Consider the following 19,194-nt stretch of genomic DNA (forward strand, 5'->3'; position numbering starts at 1 on the left):
TCCCATGTACAGAGGAGCCTGGCGGGTTGCAGTCCATGGGATAGCAAAGAGTCGGACACAACTGAGCGACTAACACTTTCACTTTTGTCTAGGGACTGGTACAGCTAGTAGCAGTAGTAGTAAAGCAATAAAGTACACAAATAAAATGAAAAGTCAACAAATACATAAGCAAAAAACAATTTTGCATATTGATAAGGACTATCAAGAAAATAAACAATAGAATTGGGGATGGTAGCAGTAGACAACGCATCAGAGAAGGCTTCCTGGAGGAAGCAACCTTTGAAATGAGACCTGAATGATCAAAGGAATCCAGCCCTGCCAAGATCTACCAAAGAGCTTTGCAGCGGGGTGGGCTGGGGGACAGAGATGAGCCAGATGATTAGATTAAAACAGAGTGTGGGGTGGGCGGGGTCCCTGAGTGAAAACCCAGAAAGGCCCTTAGGAGGCGGCCTCAGACAAGACCCTCAGAAACAAGACACCCAGGAGACACACGCATGGGGTCTTCCCACTCCAGGCCTCCTCCCTTGACCCTCTCTCTTTCCCCAGGCCCAGGATCCCTGGAAAACTCGGCCCCGAGGCCCCCAGGGCCCCTGACCCTCCTCTCCGCCCTGGGCTGGCTGTGGTGGAGGATGTAGGAAGAACTCAGTGCCGCTGGTGTCCCCCTGCGAGGGGGGGCTGAGGCCGAGAGCGAGAGGAGCAGGGGGAGCAAGCGCCGTGGGTCTCGAGGGGCGGAGGAGCTCTCGGCCGCTGAGGAAGAAGAGGAAAAGGAAGAGGAGGAGGGAAGATCTATAGAGAACCCATCACTGTGAGGGATAACGCAAAATTATGCATCTTTCTACAGCCATTCTCGCCACCGTTCACCTTTCCGATTGACCCACCCCTGGCCACCCCCACACCCCTCTCTTAGCTCAGGCTGTCAACTGGATCGCGCGTGTGTGGTAGGTGTGAGCGTGTGTGTGTGTGCATGTGTGTGTGTGTGTGTGTGTATGGATGAGGGGTGGGTGGGTGGGGAAGGGGGCTCAGCACTCTTCCCTCCTGGGCACCCCCCTCCCCCGACATCCACTGCCCCCATCCCTGCTGTCTCTCACCTCTGGCTGGAGGTAGGTATGGGGTCTTCGTGCTGGAAGCTGTGAGGGGAGGTTTTCCAGGCTCCCGCTTTCCCAGTATATGCACGTACCCCGCCCCCTCCCCTCCCTGCTGAAAGGCTGTCTCCCGGGCAGGTTGGAAGTGGGAGGGGCATCAGACTTGCCTGGCAAGCTGTCACTCAACCTCTGCGAGCAGGTGCGGGATCTCCACTTTGGCTCTGGGCCTCCCTGCTGTCAACCAACCACCTGCCTGGAGCCAGAGGCCCCATCACCGGCTCAGCGGCCTGAGACCTTCCCGCTTTCCCTGTCCCTCCCCGCCCTGGACTTTCTGGCCCTCTCCCGGGCCATCGGTGCTTCCATCCAACTGTCAGGCCGGTGCCTGCTGTCACCTGCCTGTCTCAGTGCTTTGCCCTAGCCCTCCCCCACTCCCTTCGGCCGCCTGCAGCGCCCCTACGGCCGGCCCACAGGTGTGAGCTTGCTCGTCCACCACTGCCTGGCCTCTCCACCAACTGACCCTCCCAAAGGCTGACCTGACCACCCTCACACACACTCAGACACACACACACACACACCAGCGACTGTGACCAGCAATAGCCCCCTGGCTCCAGCTGTCCTGTAGCCGGTGACCAGCTGTGGTTCCCCCGAGGATGAGCAATTATGTCAGAAAGGCACTCCGAGGCTGTAACTTCAGCTTGGATTGTAGGCATACTCCACGCTGGCACACCACATCCCACAACGTGGGGGAAGAGAGGGGCATCACACAGACGTCCCCAGCCCAGACCGAGATGTTACCAACTCCAGCTCCCGGGAGACCCTCTTATAAACACCCACCCCAAACTATACCACCCAGCAGGAGCTTGGGAGGACAAGAGAGGGCAGAGCAGGGGCAGGGGGGGCAAGGGGCAGTGACTGTACCTCAGATGGGGGCCCCATCCCACATTGTCTTCCATTCCCAGGGTCCAGGGGACAGGGAGGGGAGGGGGAGGGTGCCAGGGAGGGGGGCGGGGGGGCCCTGGGGGCCGTGTGTTCCGATTCATGGGGAGTGTTGAGACCGCCACACCAATAAACGCCTTTTTCCAAAGTCTCCGCCTGCTAGTGTCAACGTCAGTAAGCATATGGGTGAGTGGGGTGCAGACTCCTGGTCATTGGTGGTGCCTCCCCAGCGTCACTTCTGCCCTCCCCTTTCTCTTTGGTAGATTTGGAATTGACCTATTTACAGAGGTGGCCCCTGATTGGCTGAAGCTACTCGGCATAGCCCGTTTCCCACTGTGACTGGTTCAGAGGTGGGCACATGGCCCAGCCAGGCTAATGAGAGAAGGAACACCAGAGCAGTGTGGATTTCCCAGGAAGAGCTGCTCTTCTGTTGGGATAATGTGGCTCAATGGTATGAAGTCAAGATCTGCAGGATGTCCATTCTCCATCACATGGAGAGATCTTGGGTCTATGGGGATAGCACTGGTGGGGAAGACAATACATGGAGCCTTCGAGTGATAGAAACACCATGGAACGCAGAGTGGAAAGTCTAGAGAAACTGAGTCCTTGATGACATCATGTGAACAACTGGATCAAAATTTACCTGGTGCCTACCTTCACTTACATGAGCAATAAAGTCCAATGTATGTTTAAGCCAACTCGTTAGGTTTTCAATTTCTAGCGATTACAAAAGAAACGGAAATTCTCACTGACACAGAAGAGATGTAGAGGTTCCAGGACTCCAGCCATCACCTTTCTAAAAAGATCCAAGGTCTCTATTTTCCAAAGGCCTCTTTCACACCAAACTTTAGCCAGAATGGCCCATATCCTTTCTTCCCCTGAGACAGATATTGTTGCCTATGCTTTAATTTATTTGTTTACAATTTCATCTTTGCCCACCTTCCATGACACAGACTGAGACATTTGGTTTCCCAGCCTCCCTCACAGTGATATGGCCAGCTTTTGGTCAATGAGACTTAAGAGAAGTTTGCTATCAGGCTTCCAGGAAATTTTCGCCTCATTCATGTGAGGAAAGGAACCCTGCTCCCTTCCTTTTGTCATTAGATACAGTTGTGTGAAGATGTGATGCCTGGAGCTGCAGCAGCCATCTTGTTACTTGAGACAATATGCTAACACACTGAGGGTGGCAAAGCAGGACACAAAGAAACCAAATACTTGATGGTGTCACTAAGTTGTTGAGCCACACTGAAACTACCTACCTCTATATTTCTTTCTCTCATTTACTTTATTACTTATGGCCAAAATAATCTTCATTGATGCACTCTTTACATTTCCAGTGAGAAACTCAATTGGAAAAGGAAGTCATCCTGCTGGGGAGAGCAGCAACAAGCCCTGAATTTCACTGGCCCCAGACATTTGATCAGATGACAAATACTTATGGATGTTTTTGTGCCAAACTCTGTGTTAAATGCTGGTGATAACGACATGGTCTCTACCTTTGTGTAACTCTCAGTTTAGAGAGGAAGTCAAAGGTTAAACAAGTAATTACATATTTACATACAAGAAGCAGGAAGTTCAGGGCCTCTAGGACCTAATTCATAGCCAAGACAGGTTTGGGTCATGGGTTAGAGAAGGGTCCTCTAAGATGATAACATTTCCCTTTATACTTGAAATATTAATGATGCAGAGCAAAGAATCCTGCTCCAGGTGCAGTAAACTCTGGAAGCAAAGGCCTGGAGGCAAACTAAAGTATGAAGAAGAGAAGCAGGGGTGAAATTTCTGGAAGGGGAGGTTAGAGAGGCCAACAGAGGCCAAACCACAAGGCTTCAAAGGTCCCAATGAGGAGCTTGGACAATATCTGAAGGGCAATGGGCAGCCCTAGAAAGGCTTAAAGAGAAGAGGTATGTGATCTGATTTGAGATGAAGATTCTGGGAACTGGATGGGGCGTAGCCTGGAGGAGGCAAACATCGATATAGGAAGACCTTTCCAGAGAATGAGGCAGGGCACCCTCTCCAGCTCCCAGCCGCACAGCACGCCCTGCCTGGCCGCCACAGACCCTTGCCCACTTGAAGGATGTACAAACCACACTGTTCAGTTAGCAGGAGTCCCTCGCAGCCGTGGAGTCCCATCTTAGTTGCATGAATACAGGGAGAATCTTCCTGGGCGCTGAGAGAGGGAGACGGGAAGTTCCACTTTCCAGGTCAAACCATCAATCACAGTGGGACAGGAAGTCCCTGACTGCTACGAAGGCGAAACAGGAAGTCCCGCCCCCAAAGTCCTGCACAGAGCGAGCCACTCGGCTGGCTCACACCTGTGTAGCCGTCCGAACGGTTTTGGGGTCCCCACCTGGAGGCATGCCGGTGGCCTAGAAGAAAGAAGAGGGACGGGGAACAACCACAAGAGTTACCCTGGATGTGACATAACTCACCCTTTCCCAGTGCTAGCTCGCACCATTCCAAAATTAGCTGAGTTCCCTCCATTTGCAAGGGGGAAAAAAGGTCTAGTCACCCTTGGGAGAAATAAGGCGTGCAACAACTCATATTTTATGGGGAAGAGATGTTCTATCCCACTTCAGAGAGAAAATGGAAGTTTCCCAATTTTTATGGAAATGAATGAAGGCATTTTGGGAAAACTGGAATTTCATGCATATATATATATATATATATATAATGGAAAGTCCTGTCCAACTTCTGTGTATCAAAAAAAAAAAAAGAGAGAGGGAAAATCTATCAACTTTCTGAACCAACAAAAAAAGCTGGAGGAAGAGAATTCTGACCATCTCCTCTGCCTGACTAAAACACAAAAATTTCCACCCCCATTCTAGGACCCTGGGGCACCCATACTCACTGGGTGGGCCCTGATTGGGCTAGGGTTCTCCAGTGGTACTTTGAGGGGCAGAGTCTGTGGGGTGTGCACTGGGGTCAAGCTCTGCACCTTCTTTTCCGGTTGGGGGACTACAGGGGTCCATGTGCCGGGTTGCTTCTTTTTCTTATGCACCTCTCCTGGGCAAGGGAGGAGGAAGAGAAATAGGAACACTTGATTGGCTGTACCCACATGCCCATTCAGTCAATGGCAAAGGAAGCTGGGCTGAAGGTGGATTAATTGGACTGGAGGTTAACTGCTGCTGATTGGTTCAGAGGCTGAACCAGTGGGACTCTTTCCAGGGGTGGGTTCCCCACTTACCTCGAAAGCGGCACAGACAGCAGATGCACAGGAGGAGAAGAGCTGCCAGGAGCGCCAGGCCTAGTAGGGACCCCAGAACGATGCCAGCGATGGCCCCGGGGCCCAGGGTGGGACCTGGAAGAAACCAAGAGAAAGGGAGTAAGGGGAAAGGAACCAAAGCTGGACCTGTTTCCTGAGCCTTCTGCCTCAACCCTCCGCTCATCAGAACCCAGGAATCTAAGACCCCTTACATCCTCAGTTCATTAAACATTTCCTGAATGACTGTAGTGTGTCTGGCATTCTGTCAGGTGGTGAAGATCCATTGGTGAGCAAACCAAGATACCCGCTTTCCTGTGGGTTAATATTAATATTAGGAGGGAAATCAGAAACAAATGTTTTCCGGAGCAAAAGCAGACACATCATTTTGCTGGCAAAGGTCCCTACAGTCAAAGCTCTGGTTTTTCTAGTTGTCATGTACAGATGTGAGAACTGGACCAGAAAGAAGGCTGAGCGCCAAAGGATTGATGCTTCTAAATTGTGCTAGAGAAGACTCTTGAGAGTCCCTTGTACTTCAAGGAGATCAAACCAGTCAATTCTAAAGGAAATCAACACTGAATATGCATTGGAAGGACTGCTGCTGAAACTAAAGTGCTAATCCTTTGGCCACCTGATGCAAAGAGCCTACTCATCAGGAAAGACCCTGATACGGGGAAAGATTGAAGGCAAAAGGAGAAGGGGGTGGCAGAGGATGAGATGGATGGACGGCATCAACCAATACAATGGACATGAACTTGAGCAAACTCCTGGGGATAGTGAAGGACGGGAGTCTGGCATGCTGTAGTCCATGCTGTTGCGTCAGACACGACTTAGCCACTGAACAACAACAAAAGATAGAACTAATGGAAGAGGAGGTGACATTTAGAAAAGTTGGTGAGGGAAGGTCCTCGAGGAAGTAACATTTGAGCAAAGACCTGGGGAATAGGGAGCCAGGCATGCTAAACAGGGGGAAAAGGGTGTTCCAAGCAGAGGGAACAGAAAATGCAGACTCAGAAGCAGGAAAGAGTTATCTGTGTTCAATGAAGGCCAGTGTGGGTGGAGGATATGGAATGAAGGTGGAAGAGGTAAGGGTTGAGGTTAGAGGGATTAAGAGGGGCCAGAGCCTGGGCATGAAAGGCTTTTAAGCACGGCAGCAGCAACATGGTCTGATTTGCCTAACTTTGGCATCTACTTGGAGGATGGACTGTAGGCTGGCAAGAGAGGGCATAAAGACACCAAGAAAATGGCTACTGCAGTCCAGACAAGAGAGGACTGTGGTGCCTGACCAGAGTGTAGAAGTGAAGATGGAAAGAAGCAGATGATTAAGAAAGCATTTTGGAATAGAATTTGTATCCTGCTCTTGTGTGAAAATTGTATAAATTTTAATTATGTTGGATTGGCTCATAGTGCTTTTCAGATCTACTATATCCTTCTACTTTTCTGTCTATACATTCTATTAATTTTTGAGTGTGATATTGAAAGTCCAGCTAAATATCTTAATTTATCTACTTGGAAAATAATTGCAATATACAGTTGAACTACGTGTAACTTTGTTCTGTATTTTCGAAGTCTCCTGTAAAGGTATTATCATACTTTCATGGTTTAAAAAATAAAAAATTTAAAACTCAAAAAAAAAAAAGCATTTTGGAAGGAAGTGATGGGACTCTGGAGATATTTGGGATATTACAGGTGATGTCAGCATGTGGGTGGTACCATTTCCAGGACAGAAAGACTGGAGAGTTGACAGGAGCTGGGTGGGCAGGGTATAGTTTGGAGAAACATCAAGAGGTTTATTTTGGACATGTAAAGTCTGAAATGTCAGTTGGACATTCAAAGTGAAGATGACAAGTAGGGAGGTGGCTTTTCAAGTCTGCAGTTCAGAGGTCTGGGCTGGAGATCAGATATTTGAGCGTCATCTGAGTATTGATGATATTTAAGGCAGTGAGAGTGGAAAGGCCACACTGGGGAGAAATATAGGTGGAGAAGAGAGCTAAGGAAGGACGGATCCAGTACTTAGAAGCTCAGAGTATTCGCAACTACTGAAACCCCCACGCTTCACAGCTAGAGAGTCTGCGCACTGCCACGAAAGATCCTGCGCAATGCAAAGAAGGTCCCGTGTGTTGCAACTAAGACTGATGCAGCTAACTAAATCAATAAAAATTTTGAAAAGGAAGTTGGAGAGTGTTGTTAATTGTCTCCTCCCCCAAAAGATAATAGTACCCGAGAACGTGACTTTACTTGGAAATACAGTCTTTGCGGATGTAATCAAGTCAACATCTTGAATATGCAAAGACTTCATTTCCAAATAAGGTCACACAGCTATGTATCTACATTTTTCCCAGCATCACTACTCTGGCCCTTTGGGGTCATTAATAAGTGAAATAAGGGTTTCCTGAACACAAGCCCTGACATACCTTGACAGCTGATCTGACAACTGAGACAGTTTCAAAGTAACTAACAGGCAGGATAAGCTGGACAAAGGGATGACTCACTTCCCAGGTGAGATGGAGTGGACGGCGTGAGATCTCATCGCGCTACTCAGGCATGCAATTTAAAACTTCAGTTCAGTTCAGTCGCTTAGTTGTGTCCAACTCTTTGCGACCCCATGAATTGCTGCAGCGCCAGGCCTCTCTGTCCATCACCACCTCCCGGAGTTCACGCAAACTCATGTCCATCGAGTCGGTGATGCCATCCAGCCATCTCATCCTCTGTTGTCCCCTTCTTCTCCTGCGCCCAATCCCTCCCAGCATCAGAGTCTTTTCCAGTGAGTCAACTCTTAGCATGAAGTGGTCAAAATATTGGAGCTTCAGCTTTAGCATCAGTCCTCCCAAAGAACACCCAGGACTGATCTTTAGAATGGACTGGTTGGATCTCCTTGCAGTCCAAGGGACTCTCAAGAGTCTTTTCCCACACCACAGTTCAAAAGCATCAATTCTCTGGTGCTCAGCTTTCTTCACAGTCCAACTCCCACATCCATACATGACTACTGGAAAAACCATAGCCTTGACTAGATGGACCTTTGTTGGCAAAGTAATGTTTCTGCTTTTCAATATGCTATCTAGGTTGGTCATAACTTTCCTTCCAAGGAGTAAGTGTCTTTTAATTTCATGGCTGCAGTCACCATCTGCAGTAATTTTGGAGCCCAAAAAGATAAAGTCTGACACTGTTTCCACTATTTCCCCATCTATTTCCAATAAAGTGATGGGACCAGATGCCATGATCTTCGTTTTCTGAATGTTGAGCTTGAAGCCAACTTTTTCATTCTCCTCTTTCACTTTCATTAAGAGGTTTTTTAGTTCCTCTTCACTTTCTGCCATAAGGGTGGTGTCATCTGCATATCTGAGGTCATTGATATTTCTCCCGGCAATCTTGATTCCAGCTTGTGCTTCATCCAGCTCAGTGTTTCCCATGATGTACTCTGCATATAAGTTAAATAAGCAGGGTGATGATACATAGCCTTGACGTACTCCTTTTCTTATTTGGAACCAGTCTGTTGTTCCATGTCCAGTTCTAACTGTTGCTTCCTGACCTGCATATAGGTTTCTCAAGAGGCAGGTCAGGTGGTCTGGTATTCCCATCTCTTTCAGAATCCAAGAAACACCTGGGGTAACAGGCAAATTTGGCCTTGGAATACGGAATGAAGTAGGGCAAAGGCTAATAGAATTTTGCCAAGAGAACACGCTGGTCATAGCAAACACCCTCTTCCAACAACACAAGAGAAGACTCTACACATGGACATCACCAGATGGTCAACACTGAAATCAGACTGATTATATTCTTTGCAGCCAAAGATGGAGAAGCTCTATACAGTCAGCAAAAACAAGACTGGGAGCTGACTGTGGCTCAGATCATGAACTCCTCATTGCCAAATTCAGACTTAAATTGAAGAAAGTAGGGAAAACCACTAGACCATTCAGGTATGACCTAAATCAAATTCCTTATGATTATACAGTGGAAGTGGGAAATAGATTTAAGGGACTAGATCTGACAGACAGAGTGCCTGATGAACTATGGATTGAGGTTCGTGACACTGTACAGAAGACAGGGATCAAGACTATCCCCATGGAAAGAAATGCAAAAAAGCAAAATGGCTGTCTGAGGAGGCCTTACAAATAGCTGTGAAATGAAGAGAAGAGAAAAGCAAAGGAGAAATGAAAAGATATAAACATCTGAATTCAGAGTTCCAAAGAATAGCAAAGAGAGATAAGAAAGCCTTCCTCAGTGATCAAGGCAAAGAAATAGAGGAAAACAACAGAATGGGAAAGACTAGAGATCTCTTCAAGAAAATTAGAGATACCAAGGGAACATTTCATGCAAAGATGGGCTCGATAAAGGACAGAAATGGTATGGACCTAATAGAAGCAGAAAATATTAAGAAGAGGTGGCAAGAATACACAGAAGAACTGTACAAAAAAGATCTTCACGACCCAGATAACCACGAAGGTGTGATCACTCACCTAGAGCCAGACATCCTGGAATGTGAAGTCAAGTGGGCCTTAGAAAGCATCACTATGAACAAAGCTAGTGGAGGTGATGGAATTCCAGTAGAGCTATTTCAAATCCTGAAAGACGATTCTGTGAAAGTGCTGCACCCAATATGCCAGCAAATTTGGAAAACTCAGCAGTGGCCACAGGACTGGAAAAGGTCAGTTTTCATTCCAATCCCAAAGAAAGGCAATGCCAAAGAATGCTCAAACTACCGCACAATTGCACTCATCTCACACAGTAGCAAAGTAATGCTCAAAATTCTCCAAGCCAGGCTTCAGCAATACGTGAACCGTGAACTTCAAGATGCTCAAGCTGGTTTTAGAAAAGGCAGAGGACCCAGAAATCAAATTGCCAACACCCGCTGAATCATGGAAAAAGCAAGAGAGTTCCAGAAAAACATCTATTTCTGCTTTATTGACTGTGCCAAAGCCTTTGACTGTGTGGATCACAATAAACTGTGGAAAATTCTGAAACAGATGGGAATACCAGACTACCTGACCTGCCTCTTGAGAAACCTATTATGAATCGTTTATTTCTGAGATTTTTCCATTGAATATTTTAAGACCACAGCTGACCCCTGGTAACTGAAACTTTGGAAATAAAAACTGAGGATAAAGGGGCTACTGTATCTTTTGCAGGGGGGAGCACAATTCAACCAATCAAGTCAAGATGGGATCATGAGGGTGGGTCCTCATCGGATATGACTTGTGTCCTTACAGGAAGACAGAGACACAGACAGGGAGGAGGAAGAGACTGTGAGAGGCTGGAAGCAGAGGCTGGAGTAATGTCAAGGATTAACAGTCACTATCAGAAGATAGAGGGTCCCTGGTGGCTCAGCTGGTAAAGAATCTGCCTGCAATACGGGAGACCTGGGTCTGATCTCTGGGTTGGGAGGATCCCCTGGCGAAGGGAACGGTACCCACTCCAGTATTCTGGCCTGGAAAATTCCATGGAGTATATAGTCCATGGGGTTGCAAAGAGTCGGACATGACTGAGGGAATTTCACTTTCGCTTTATCAGAAGCTGCTGCTGCTGCTGCTGCTGCTAAGTCGCTTCAGTCGTGTCCAACTCTGTGTGACCACAGAGACAGCAGCCCACCAGGCTCCCCCATCCCTGGGATTCTCCAGGCAAGAATACTGGAGTGGGTTGCCATTTCCTTCTCCAATGCATGAAAGTGAAAAGTGAAAGTGAAGTCGCTCAGTGGTGTCCAACTCTTAGGAGAGTGGTGGGCTACTCTGCAGCCCACCAGCCTCCTCTGTCCATGGGATTTTCCAGGCAAGAGTACTGGAGTGGGGTGTCATTGCCTTCTCCATATCAGAAGCTAGAAGGAGGCAAGTGAGGATTCTTCATAGAATCTCAGAGGCAGGGACTTCCCTGGGGTCCTGCGGTTAAGAATCTGCCTTCCAATGCATGGGATGTGGGTTTGCTCCCTCACTGGGGAACTAAGATACAATGTGCTTTGAGGCAACTAAGCCTGTGGGCTTCAATGAAGCCCCAGTGCAGTCAAAATTTTAAAAAAGAATCTGCCTTATTCAGATCGGATGTGCGGTTCGATCCCTGGTCAGAGGAGATAAGATTCTACAGGCCACAGGCAGCTAAGCTCTGTGGGTCACAACTAAAGAAAAGCGCACACGCTCTAGAGCCCAGGTTCCACAAGAGAAGCCCGTGCACCGCAAGGAACACAGTACAGGAAAAACAAAAACAAAAAACAACTCAACAATCTCAGAGGCAGCCTGACCCTGCACAGACTCCTGGCTTCCAGAGTTGGCAGAGAATACATTTCTGTTGTTTCCAGCCACACAATTCAAGGTACCTAACTACGGCAACCCCAGGAAACTAACACAAAGAAAGAAGGAAGATCCAACTTAAAGAGACTTGAGATGGAGAAGTCCAGGAGAAAGGCTCCAACTCACCGGCCCGGTAGATCTGGCTTTGGGAGGGCATCCCTGGCTGGCCCCCCAGGGTGGGCAGGATACGAAAGACCCAGGTCCTGGGATTCTGAAGAGGGAGGGGTACCACAGCTGAACGTTCCCGAGGCCCCAGGATGAGCAGGGAGACCCAGTCCGAGGCGATGGCTCTGCCCGGGTCAGGGCCCTCCACCTGTGCCTGGATCTGGAAACGGCTGATCAGGGCCCCGCGCTCCACATCCCAAGTCAGCACTGCTGCGTCCCGGGTTCTCTGCAGCCTCCACGAGGAGATGGACGGTCCTGGGGGGGTGAGGGGGGTCAAGGTGGAAGCTGGATCCACCAGTCCAAGAGGGAGAGGAACAGGGGTCACAGACCTGGACTCCTAAGTCCTAGAAGCAGAGGGTCTGGAGACCCCAACTCCTGGATCTAAGAAAGGAAGAGACTGGGGGCCTGGACTCTTGAGTCTGAAGAAGCAAGGGTCTGAGGGTTCCCTGGAAGAAGTGACTGGGGTCTATGATTCCCTGAGGGATCAGGGAAATGGGGGTGGGAATCCTAGGGTCTGGGGTTGGAGGAGGCCCAGGACTAAGATTTCTGTGTCTGAGGGAGGAGGGGCTGGGGGTCTGGAGCCCTAGGTCTGAGGGAGGAACTGGCTGGAATCCCAGTCTCCTGGGTTTGGGAGAAGAGAGGTTCTGGGAAAGGTGGGACTCACCAATGAGGGTGATCTTGTCGGCCCCAGCACCCAGCGCCCCACTGCACAACACGGAGTAATTTCCCAGGTCCCGATCCAGGCTGAAGTTGCCAATGAGAAGTCTCCGCCCATCCTCGGTGAGCCGCAGGCGTCCCCCGCCTCCTGGGGCCAGGGGCCGCCCTTCCCGGGCCCAGGATGCTCGGGAAGGTGGGGGACAGCCAGACGCCTGCAGCGCTACCTCTGCCTCTCCAGACCGTGTCTCCTCTACGATCGGGTGAAGCAGGACCTCTCGGGGGGCCTCTGCAGGCAGAAGAAACCCGAGTAAGAAAGTCAAAGAAGGAGTCCTGCGCCTTTTGGTGAATCTAATAGGGTACCTTAGCCACAAGAGGAAGATCTGCCCTTTCACTCTCTCCCTCATTCATTCGTCTTTCTTAACGAGAACTTATGAAGTATGTGCAACAGACCAGGTCATATTATTCTCAACCATTTGTTGCTCTGAACACGTGGGAAAGTGTCAGTTCTCTTGGTGGGTCCAGGAAAGAAATTTTGGACCGGCCCCTGCTTGAGGTATAGAGAAAACCTCCGAACATCTGTAGGGTTAAAAACAGAGGAAATCCCCCTCCCTCGAGTCCTGAAGGACCAAAGCAGTACCCGCTCCTCCTCGGGGGAAACAGTAAGGCAATCCCACAGGCTCTCACCCGGGGTGACAGTGCACGTGCGCGTGGTCACCAGGTGGCGAGCAAGGCAGGTGACGGAGACGCCGCTGAGCCGGGGGTGGGCGGGGACCACTGCCTGGAGCACAGAGGACGCCAGTCCCTCCTGGACGCCTTCCGGGAGACCCTGGAACTTCAGGGAGGCGGCAGGGGCCCCGCCGGGCCACGAGCATCGGAAGCGGAGGCTGCGATCCCCAGGACCCCCTTCGACTGAGCACTGAGGGGACCCAGGGGGCAGATCTGTGGAGGAAAGGGAGAGATCAAGGGGTCAGTCGGCTCTGTGTCCGTTCTGCCCCCAGCCCCTTCACTCCTCTTCTTCACCTGACCCCGCCCAGTAGGCACTGACCCCGCCCATTCTCCTGTAAACCCCTCTCGCTTTCCGGCAACTCCAGGGCTAAGTGGTTAGCCCCACTACCTGTCCCGGATTTCCTAAGGAAGCTTCATCTTGCCACTCCGATTCTTTTCCTTCCGCTCGTAGCCCCGCCCCCTGTTCTAGCTCCACCCCTTCCACGGGGTCTCGGCCCCTTCTTTGACCCTTCCCTTTTGTTGACACCCCTGCCCTTCCTACTGGGCCCTGCCCCTTTTCTAAAACGATCCTGTCCCTTTCTAGAATGAATTCGCCCCTTCCTCTTGTGACTCCGTCCCCTTTCCCAGGTAACTTCTTTTCCTGATCCCAGTTACTGGCCCAAGCAACTTAGGCCCTTTCCTATCTCCTGCTGGTGCTGCTACTAAGTCGCTTCAGTTGTGTCTGACTCTGCGACCCCATAGACAGCAGCCCACCAGGCTTCCCTGTCCCTGGGATTCTCCAGGCAAGAACACTGGAGTGGGTTGCCATTTCCTTCTCCAATGCACTAAAGTGAAAAGTGAAAGTGAAGTCGCTCAGTCGTGTCAGACTCTTAGCGACCCCATGGACTGCAGCCTACCAGGCTCCTCCGTTCATGGGATTTTCCAGGCAAGAGTACTACTTTTTGTCATTTACTTTGTTGTTCAGTCGCTCAGTCATGTCCGACTCTGCGGGCCCATAGACCGCGGCTCACCAGGCTTTCCTGTCCTTCACTATCTCCCGGAGTTTGTTCAAACTCATGTCCATTGAGTCGGTGATGCCATCCAACCATCTCATCCTCTGTTGCTCCCTTCTCCTCCTACCTTCAACCTTTCCCAGCATCAGGGTCTTTTGCGATTTACATCCGCTGCTTGATTTGTAGAGACTGTCCCTTGCCCAGAAGTCCCCGCCCTCTCGGTGATGACCCAGGCCCTTCTCGCCATCCTTTCTCCTCTCCTTCTGCTGGGCACCCCTGTTCCTCTACAGAGATCTCCGCCCCTCCCTGCCGGCCCCGCCCCTCCACGAGTCCCAGCCGCTGGCTGGTACCGCCCCTTCTCCCAGGCATCCCCGCCCCTCCTTGGTGGCCCCGCCCCCGCATCCTGCCCAGCCTTGCTCACCCGCCACCGTGAGGTTCAGCAGCGAGCGGCGGCGGCTGCTGGTGCGCGGGTTCCTGGCGATACAGGCGTAGGCGCCGGAGTGGCCGGGCTGGACCGCAGGCAGCAGGAGGCGCGGGCCGGCGGGCACGGCGGCTTCGGTGGGGTCGGCCAGACTCCAGGTGATGTCAGCCGGTGGCCGCGAGGCGGCGGTGCAGCTCAGGGTCACGTTGCTGCCCGCGGTGACATACTGGGCGGGGTTGGCATCACGGTTCGAGGAAACAGTGATGACCGGCAGATCCGGACCATCTAGGCAGAGGAAGGGGGTTGAAACCGCGAAGGTCAGGGTCATCTGGGGCCGCTCCAGGATTTCCAAAGACGGGACATCCTCCCTAGGGACTCCAGGAGCCTAAGCCCTCAGATCCGTGTCCCCGACTGGAGGCGTCCCCATACTCACAGAAAACACTGACGTCGGCCGCGGCCTCTGTGTGGCCGAAGGGGCTGTGGACGCGGCAGGTGTACCGGGCGTGGTCGCTGCGCACCGGACGCTCGATGAGAAGCTGGTCACCCTCTGCGCGGATCCGCAGCGGCTCTGCTCCCGCAGACTCCACTGTATCCAGGGCGCGTCCGTCTCGTGTCCAGCTCAGCTCCCCGCGACTTGGTCCCCACCCCATGCAGCGCAGCCGGAGCTCCGCTGCTCCTTCCTGGGTCTCCGGAGCCTTGGGCTGCATGGACAGCTTGGGCAGGGGCTCTGGGGAGGGGGCACAAGCTCAGGACTAGGCTCTCAGCCCCTGCTGCCCTTAGGTCCGAGACCCGGTCCCTGCCACCTCTTACACCCAGGACCTGGCCCAGCTGAGTCCCTGTCTAAGCCCTCCTCTTAGCCGCAGGAATCCTCTTCTCACAGACTGAGTGCCCAGCTCTCTCCTCTCTGGGACACAGGAGTCAGTGGCCCCCAGGAGTTTTGGTTCCCAGGTCCAGCTTCCCTCAAGCATCAGCCTTGACCCCCAGCTCCTCTTCTGCCTCTTCCCAGCCCAGGAGTCCTCTCCCTTGTCTAGGAACCCCCTGCTCTACGGAGGACACAGCCGCAGAACAGTGGTAACCTGCCCACCAGCAGGCCCCTGCAGTCAGCAATCTGGAGTTCAGAGCCCACTTACCATATACACCCACCGTGAACTCCCGGATCTGCCGGGAGACCCCAGCCTGGATGACCTCCGCTGTGTAGACCCCAGCATCCTTCAGCTGAGCAGAGGTGAGCTCCAGGCCCCCTTGGGCCTGGTCAAATCGTAGGCGGTCTCGGTAAGTGGGGTCCAGGCTAGTCAGAGGGGCCCCTGCTCCCAGGCCCCCCGCTGCTAACACCTTGGAACCTCGGCGCCAAACCACCAGAGGGGGTGAGGGGCCAGAGCTGGGGACTGGAACCAGCCGGAGCTGGATGGTGGTCCCCACCAGGACTGCAAGAGGCTCCCCTGCCTGAGGGGGGAAGCTTGTCCCCGCATGGGCCTCTGAGGACACTTTAGAACCCAGGCTCTGGGCAGAGAACTCAAGATCCCCATCCTTAGGGGAGTATTTTGAAGCTGGGACCTCCACAGAGACTTTAGTATCAGGGAAGTGAGCAGAAATGCCAGAAGCTGGGGTTTTAACAGACAAGGAAGGCTCCCGGCTTGCGGCAGCAACTTGCAAACCCGAAGTGTCAGGAGATACATTGGAACTAGGGATTCCAGAGAAGGGTTCCAGATTCAGATTTTCGCTCTGAGCAGAAATATTGGACTCAAAGGAATCGTTCAAATTCAGCCCCTTGGGAGACCATTCGGAAAGTGGGGTATCCGTGGAGACTTTTGAGGCTGTCGTCTGATCTGGGAATTTCCAGCTGGGGAGATTGGTGGAAGGAACTTTCGCACCCGGGCCCTGGGAAGAGCTTTCTGGGTCTGAGGAGAGACTGGTTCTCTGAACTTCAGAAGAGGCTTGGAAGGCAAGGACCTCTACTCCGGAGGCTGCAGAGGAGAGAAGGGGAGGGTGTTGCTGGGCTGCAGAAAAGGGGGCTGGTGGGGAACCGGCTGAGCCGGGGGCTTACCCAGGAGCAGGAGAAGCTGCAGAGCCCGTGAGGTGTCCATGGTGCTAGCCGCACCCGCGAGGATACTGGAGCAAGACCCAGGGCCTGCACTGATCCCTCTGGGGCTGGACAAGTCTGACAGGACTGGTAGCTTCCTGGGCGGGGAAGACAGACAGATGTAGAGGGAGGTGCCAGGATCCCCCACCCAGATCTGGTGGCTGAGCCACCGACCCCACCCAATTTGTCTTCATCAACTAGTCCCAGCTTGGGGCGGGGTGCCTAACCTGACCCCTGCACTCCCCACTTGCCGGGGCTTGGGGGTTGGGGTAGGGTAGATGGTGAGAGTGGAATCCCAGCTGGAAACTTAGTAGCAAGCTTGTGGAGAGGAGTAGGGGAGGTGAAGCCAGGAAGACTGCCTGGAGGAGGGTGAGGCGTGCTTTCAGAGAGCCTCCCTCTTAATGACTGTGGTCTTCTTCCCCTGCAGCCTCCTGGCCTCCAGTCCACTCTGTCCTGCCAGGCCTCAAATACCCCTGGTCTGATCCTGCTCCTCCTCTGCTCTCCATGGTCCCTTTTTGCTCTCAGGGCTGTTTTGAGTGGCTGTTTCCCACCCAATCAAATCTCCTGAGACCCACCCAGAGCTGTCTCCTTGACCCCTAGACCCCTAGTCACACTCTCTGTCCCACTAAACTTAGGATCTTTCCTCTAACCCCACCCTCAGGCGTTCTCCATCTCCATTCAGCTCCACCTTCTAGAGGGATGCGGGAAGCCTTCCTCCTGCCTCTCTTCCCCTCACTGCTGTCAATCTCCAGATCCCATACCACCCCCTTGGCCCCCTGAATCTCTCTGCTCCATCCCTTCCTCCCTTTCTCCTGGCATGACCCCAGCACAGGCCCTGACTCCTCTCTCTATCCCCTTGCCTAGCCTCCTCCCTCCAGCCCATGGATCCCCAGATGGTCGAGTCTTTCTAACCCCAGAGCTGCTCCCCACCGCCCCTCGGCCAACCCTCACAGCCCTCCTACAGCTCCCCAGCACCTGCCCTGGGAAGACAACCAAGCTCCTCATCCAAACATCCAGGTCCTGCATCACGTAGAGCCACCCACTCCTTTTCCCCTCCAGCACTTACTCTTTGAACACTCCGCCATTCTTCAGCCCATCTCTTCCCTCCCAGCCATGGCCTGGACAGTTTCCTCTGCCTGGAATGTTCTGGCTCAGTCCCCCACCCCCTCCCACCTAGCTAAACCACAACTTGTCCCTCAAGTCTCACCTTATTAGGAACCAAAATAATAATTACCCACTTATCATGGGCCAGGAACTGTGCAAAATGCTTCTCCGGCATTACCGGCTAGAGGCTCTATGAGCTGAGTGTTTATGAACCAGGATACTGTGGCTCAGAGATGTGAAGGGACCTGCTGGAGGTTGCCCAGGCAGAGGGAAGAGCTTAGTCTGTGACGGTCAGGCTGCTCACTCCTCCTGAGAGCTTCCCCCCAACCCCATGCTAATGATAATAATGGTCATAATACAGAGTGAGCATTTTCTGCACATCAGGTGTGGTTTCTGCACATCATGGTATGGTGCTATTGTAATTAACCCTTCAAAATCCCATGGGGTAGGTTTTGTAGCTTCAAAATGGCAAAAAATGCCACACTTCTTCTATTAAGAAATAGAGTCTATGCCCCCTTTCCTTGGATCTGGGTGGGCTCTAGGACTGTTGGACCAAGAGAGGGTATAACACAAGTGGCCCTGTGCATTTCTGTATCTAGGCCTTGAGAGACTGGCACTGTCCACTCTCTGTACTGTGGGGCACTCCCTCTTGGGAGTCAGCTGCCATGCTGAGAGGAAGCTCAATCACCCCCCCCGGAGAGGTATCGTGGCCAACAGCCAGCTCAAGTCAACAGCTCCAGGCACGTGACTGGGGCATCTAGGACTTCCCCTTAGAGCCACCCAAACAGATGCTGCATGAAAAGGCAAGCTGTCCCTGCCAAACCCTGCCCAAACTTCAGATTTATGAGCAAAGTAATTGTAGGTTTATGCCACCAAGTTTTAGAGAGGTTTGTTACGCTGTGATGGTTTTTCCTGGTGTCTCAGTGGCAAAGAATCCGCCTGCAATGCAGGAGACGGGTTCAATCCCTGGTTCGAGATCCCCTGGAGGAGGGTATGGCAACCTACTCTAGTATTCTTGCCTGGGAAATCCCATGGACAGAACAGACTGGCAGGCTACAGTCCATGGTGTTGCAAAGAGTCAGACAATACTGAAGCGACTTAGCACGCACCTTATACCATAACAAACAAGCAGAAAACAGGTATCATTACTGACTCCACTTGATGGAGGAAGAAGCCCAGGCTCAGAGAATAGGAGTCTGCAAAAGGTCCTCCCAGAGCCAGGGACTGGGCAGGCAGGGAGCTGAACCTGGGTTAACCAGGCCCTTAACCAGTGTACCAAGCTCTTCCTGTTTTGATTGTCCAAATGAGGAAACTGAACATCAGAGGCAGGAAGTAACTCACTCAAGATCTCACAACTGGTAAGTATGAGACTGAGGCTCTAAAATCACCATCTCTGACTCCAGGGCTCAGCTCTTCATCGCCACCCTAGGTTTGGATTGTCTGTTGCTTGCCTGTCTGCCCAACCAGGACCAGAGCTTCCGGCATCATTCCCTCTTGTGACCCAAGTCTCAGCAAAGGCCAGGCACCCATGTCTGTCCCTCCTTCAACACGGAAGCT

The 19,194-nt window shown here is 52.0% G+C and overlaps 2 protein-coding genes across 3 annotated transcripts in view; one reads left to right on the plus strand and one right to left on the minus strand.

Moving 5' to 3' along the window:
• IGLON5 (IgLON family member 5) overlaps positions 1-3,139 on the plus strand; it is a 40,974-nt gene extending 37,835 nt beyond the window's left edge. The window contains exon 13 of the mRNA XM_018063200.1: positions 547-3,139. Coding sequence (XP_017918689.1) covers positions 547-635 — 89 coding nt within the window. The 3' untranslated portion in view covers positions 636-3,139. The remainder of the gene's footprint in view (positions 1-546) is intronic.
• VSIG10L (V-set and immunoglobulin domain containing 10 like) lies at positions 3,285-17,951 on the minus strand. Of its 2 annotated transcripts, XM_018062907.1 has the most exons (12): positions 16,498-17,951; positions 15,584-16,417; positions 14,887-15,180; positions 14,454-14,738; positions 12,999-13,253; positions 12,322-12,600; positions 11,806-11,912; positions 11,619-11,703; positions 5,203-5,316; positions 4,867-5,021; positions 4,366-4,384; positions 3,285-4,185 (listed from the first exon to the last, which is right to left on the minus strand). In XM_018062907.1, the coding sequence occupies exons 1-12, from the start codon at positions 16,535-16,537 to the stop codon at positions 4,115-4,117; spliced, it is 2,538 nt and encodes an 845-aa protein (XP_017918396.1). In that variant the 5' UTR covers positions 16,538-17,951; the 3' UTR covers positions 3,285-4,114. The 2 variants fall into 2 exon arrangements, with proteins under 2 accessions (XP_017918396.1, XP_017918395.1); XM_018062906.1 differs by having other exon boundaries at positions 11,619-11,912; positions 16,498-17,950.

This window comes from Capra hircus, chromosome 18, assembly GCF_001704415.2.
Source record: "Capra hircus breed San Clemente chromosome 18, ASM170441v1, whole genome shotgun sequence".
Lineage (NCBI taxonomy): Eukaryota > Metazoa > Chordata > Mammalia > Artiodactyla > Bovidae > Capra > Capra hircus.

Bases quoted from the DNA above. Each gene is read 5' to 3' on its own strand.
- VSIG10L (XM_018062906.1), bottom strand. From the start codon at position 16,537: ATGGACACCTCACGGGCTCTGCAGCTTCTCCTGCTCCTGG. The intron at 14,739-14,886 runs GTGAGTATGGGG...TCCTCTGCCTAG, and splicing joins GGCCGACGTCAGTGTTTTCT to ATGGTCCGGATCTGCCGGTC. The intron at 5,022-5,202 runs GTAAGTGGGGAA...TCCCTTGCCCAG, and splicing joins CTGTCTGTGCCGCTTTCGAG to GAGAGGTGCATAAGAAAAAG.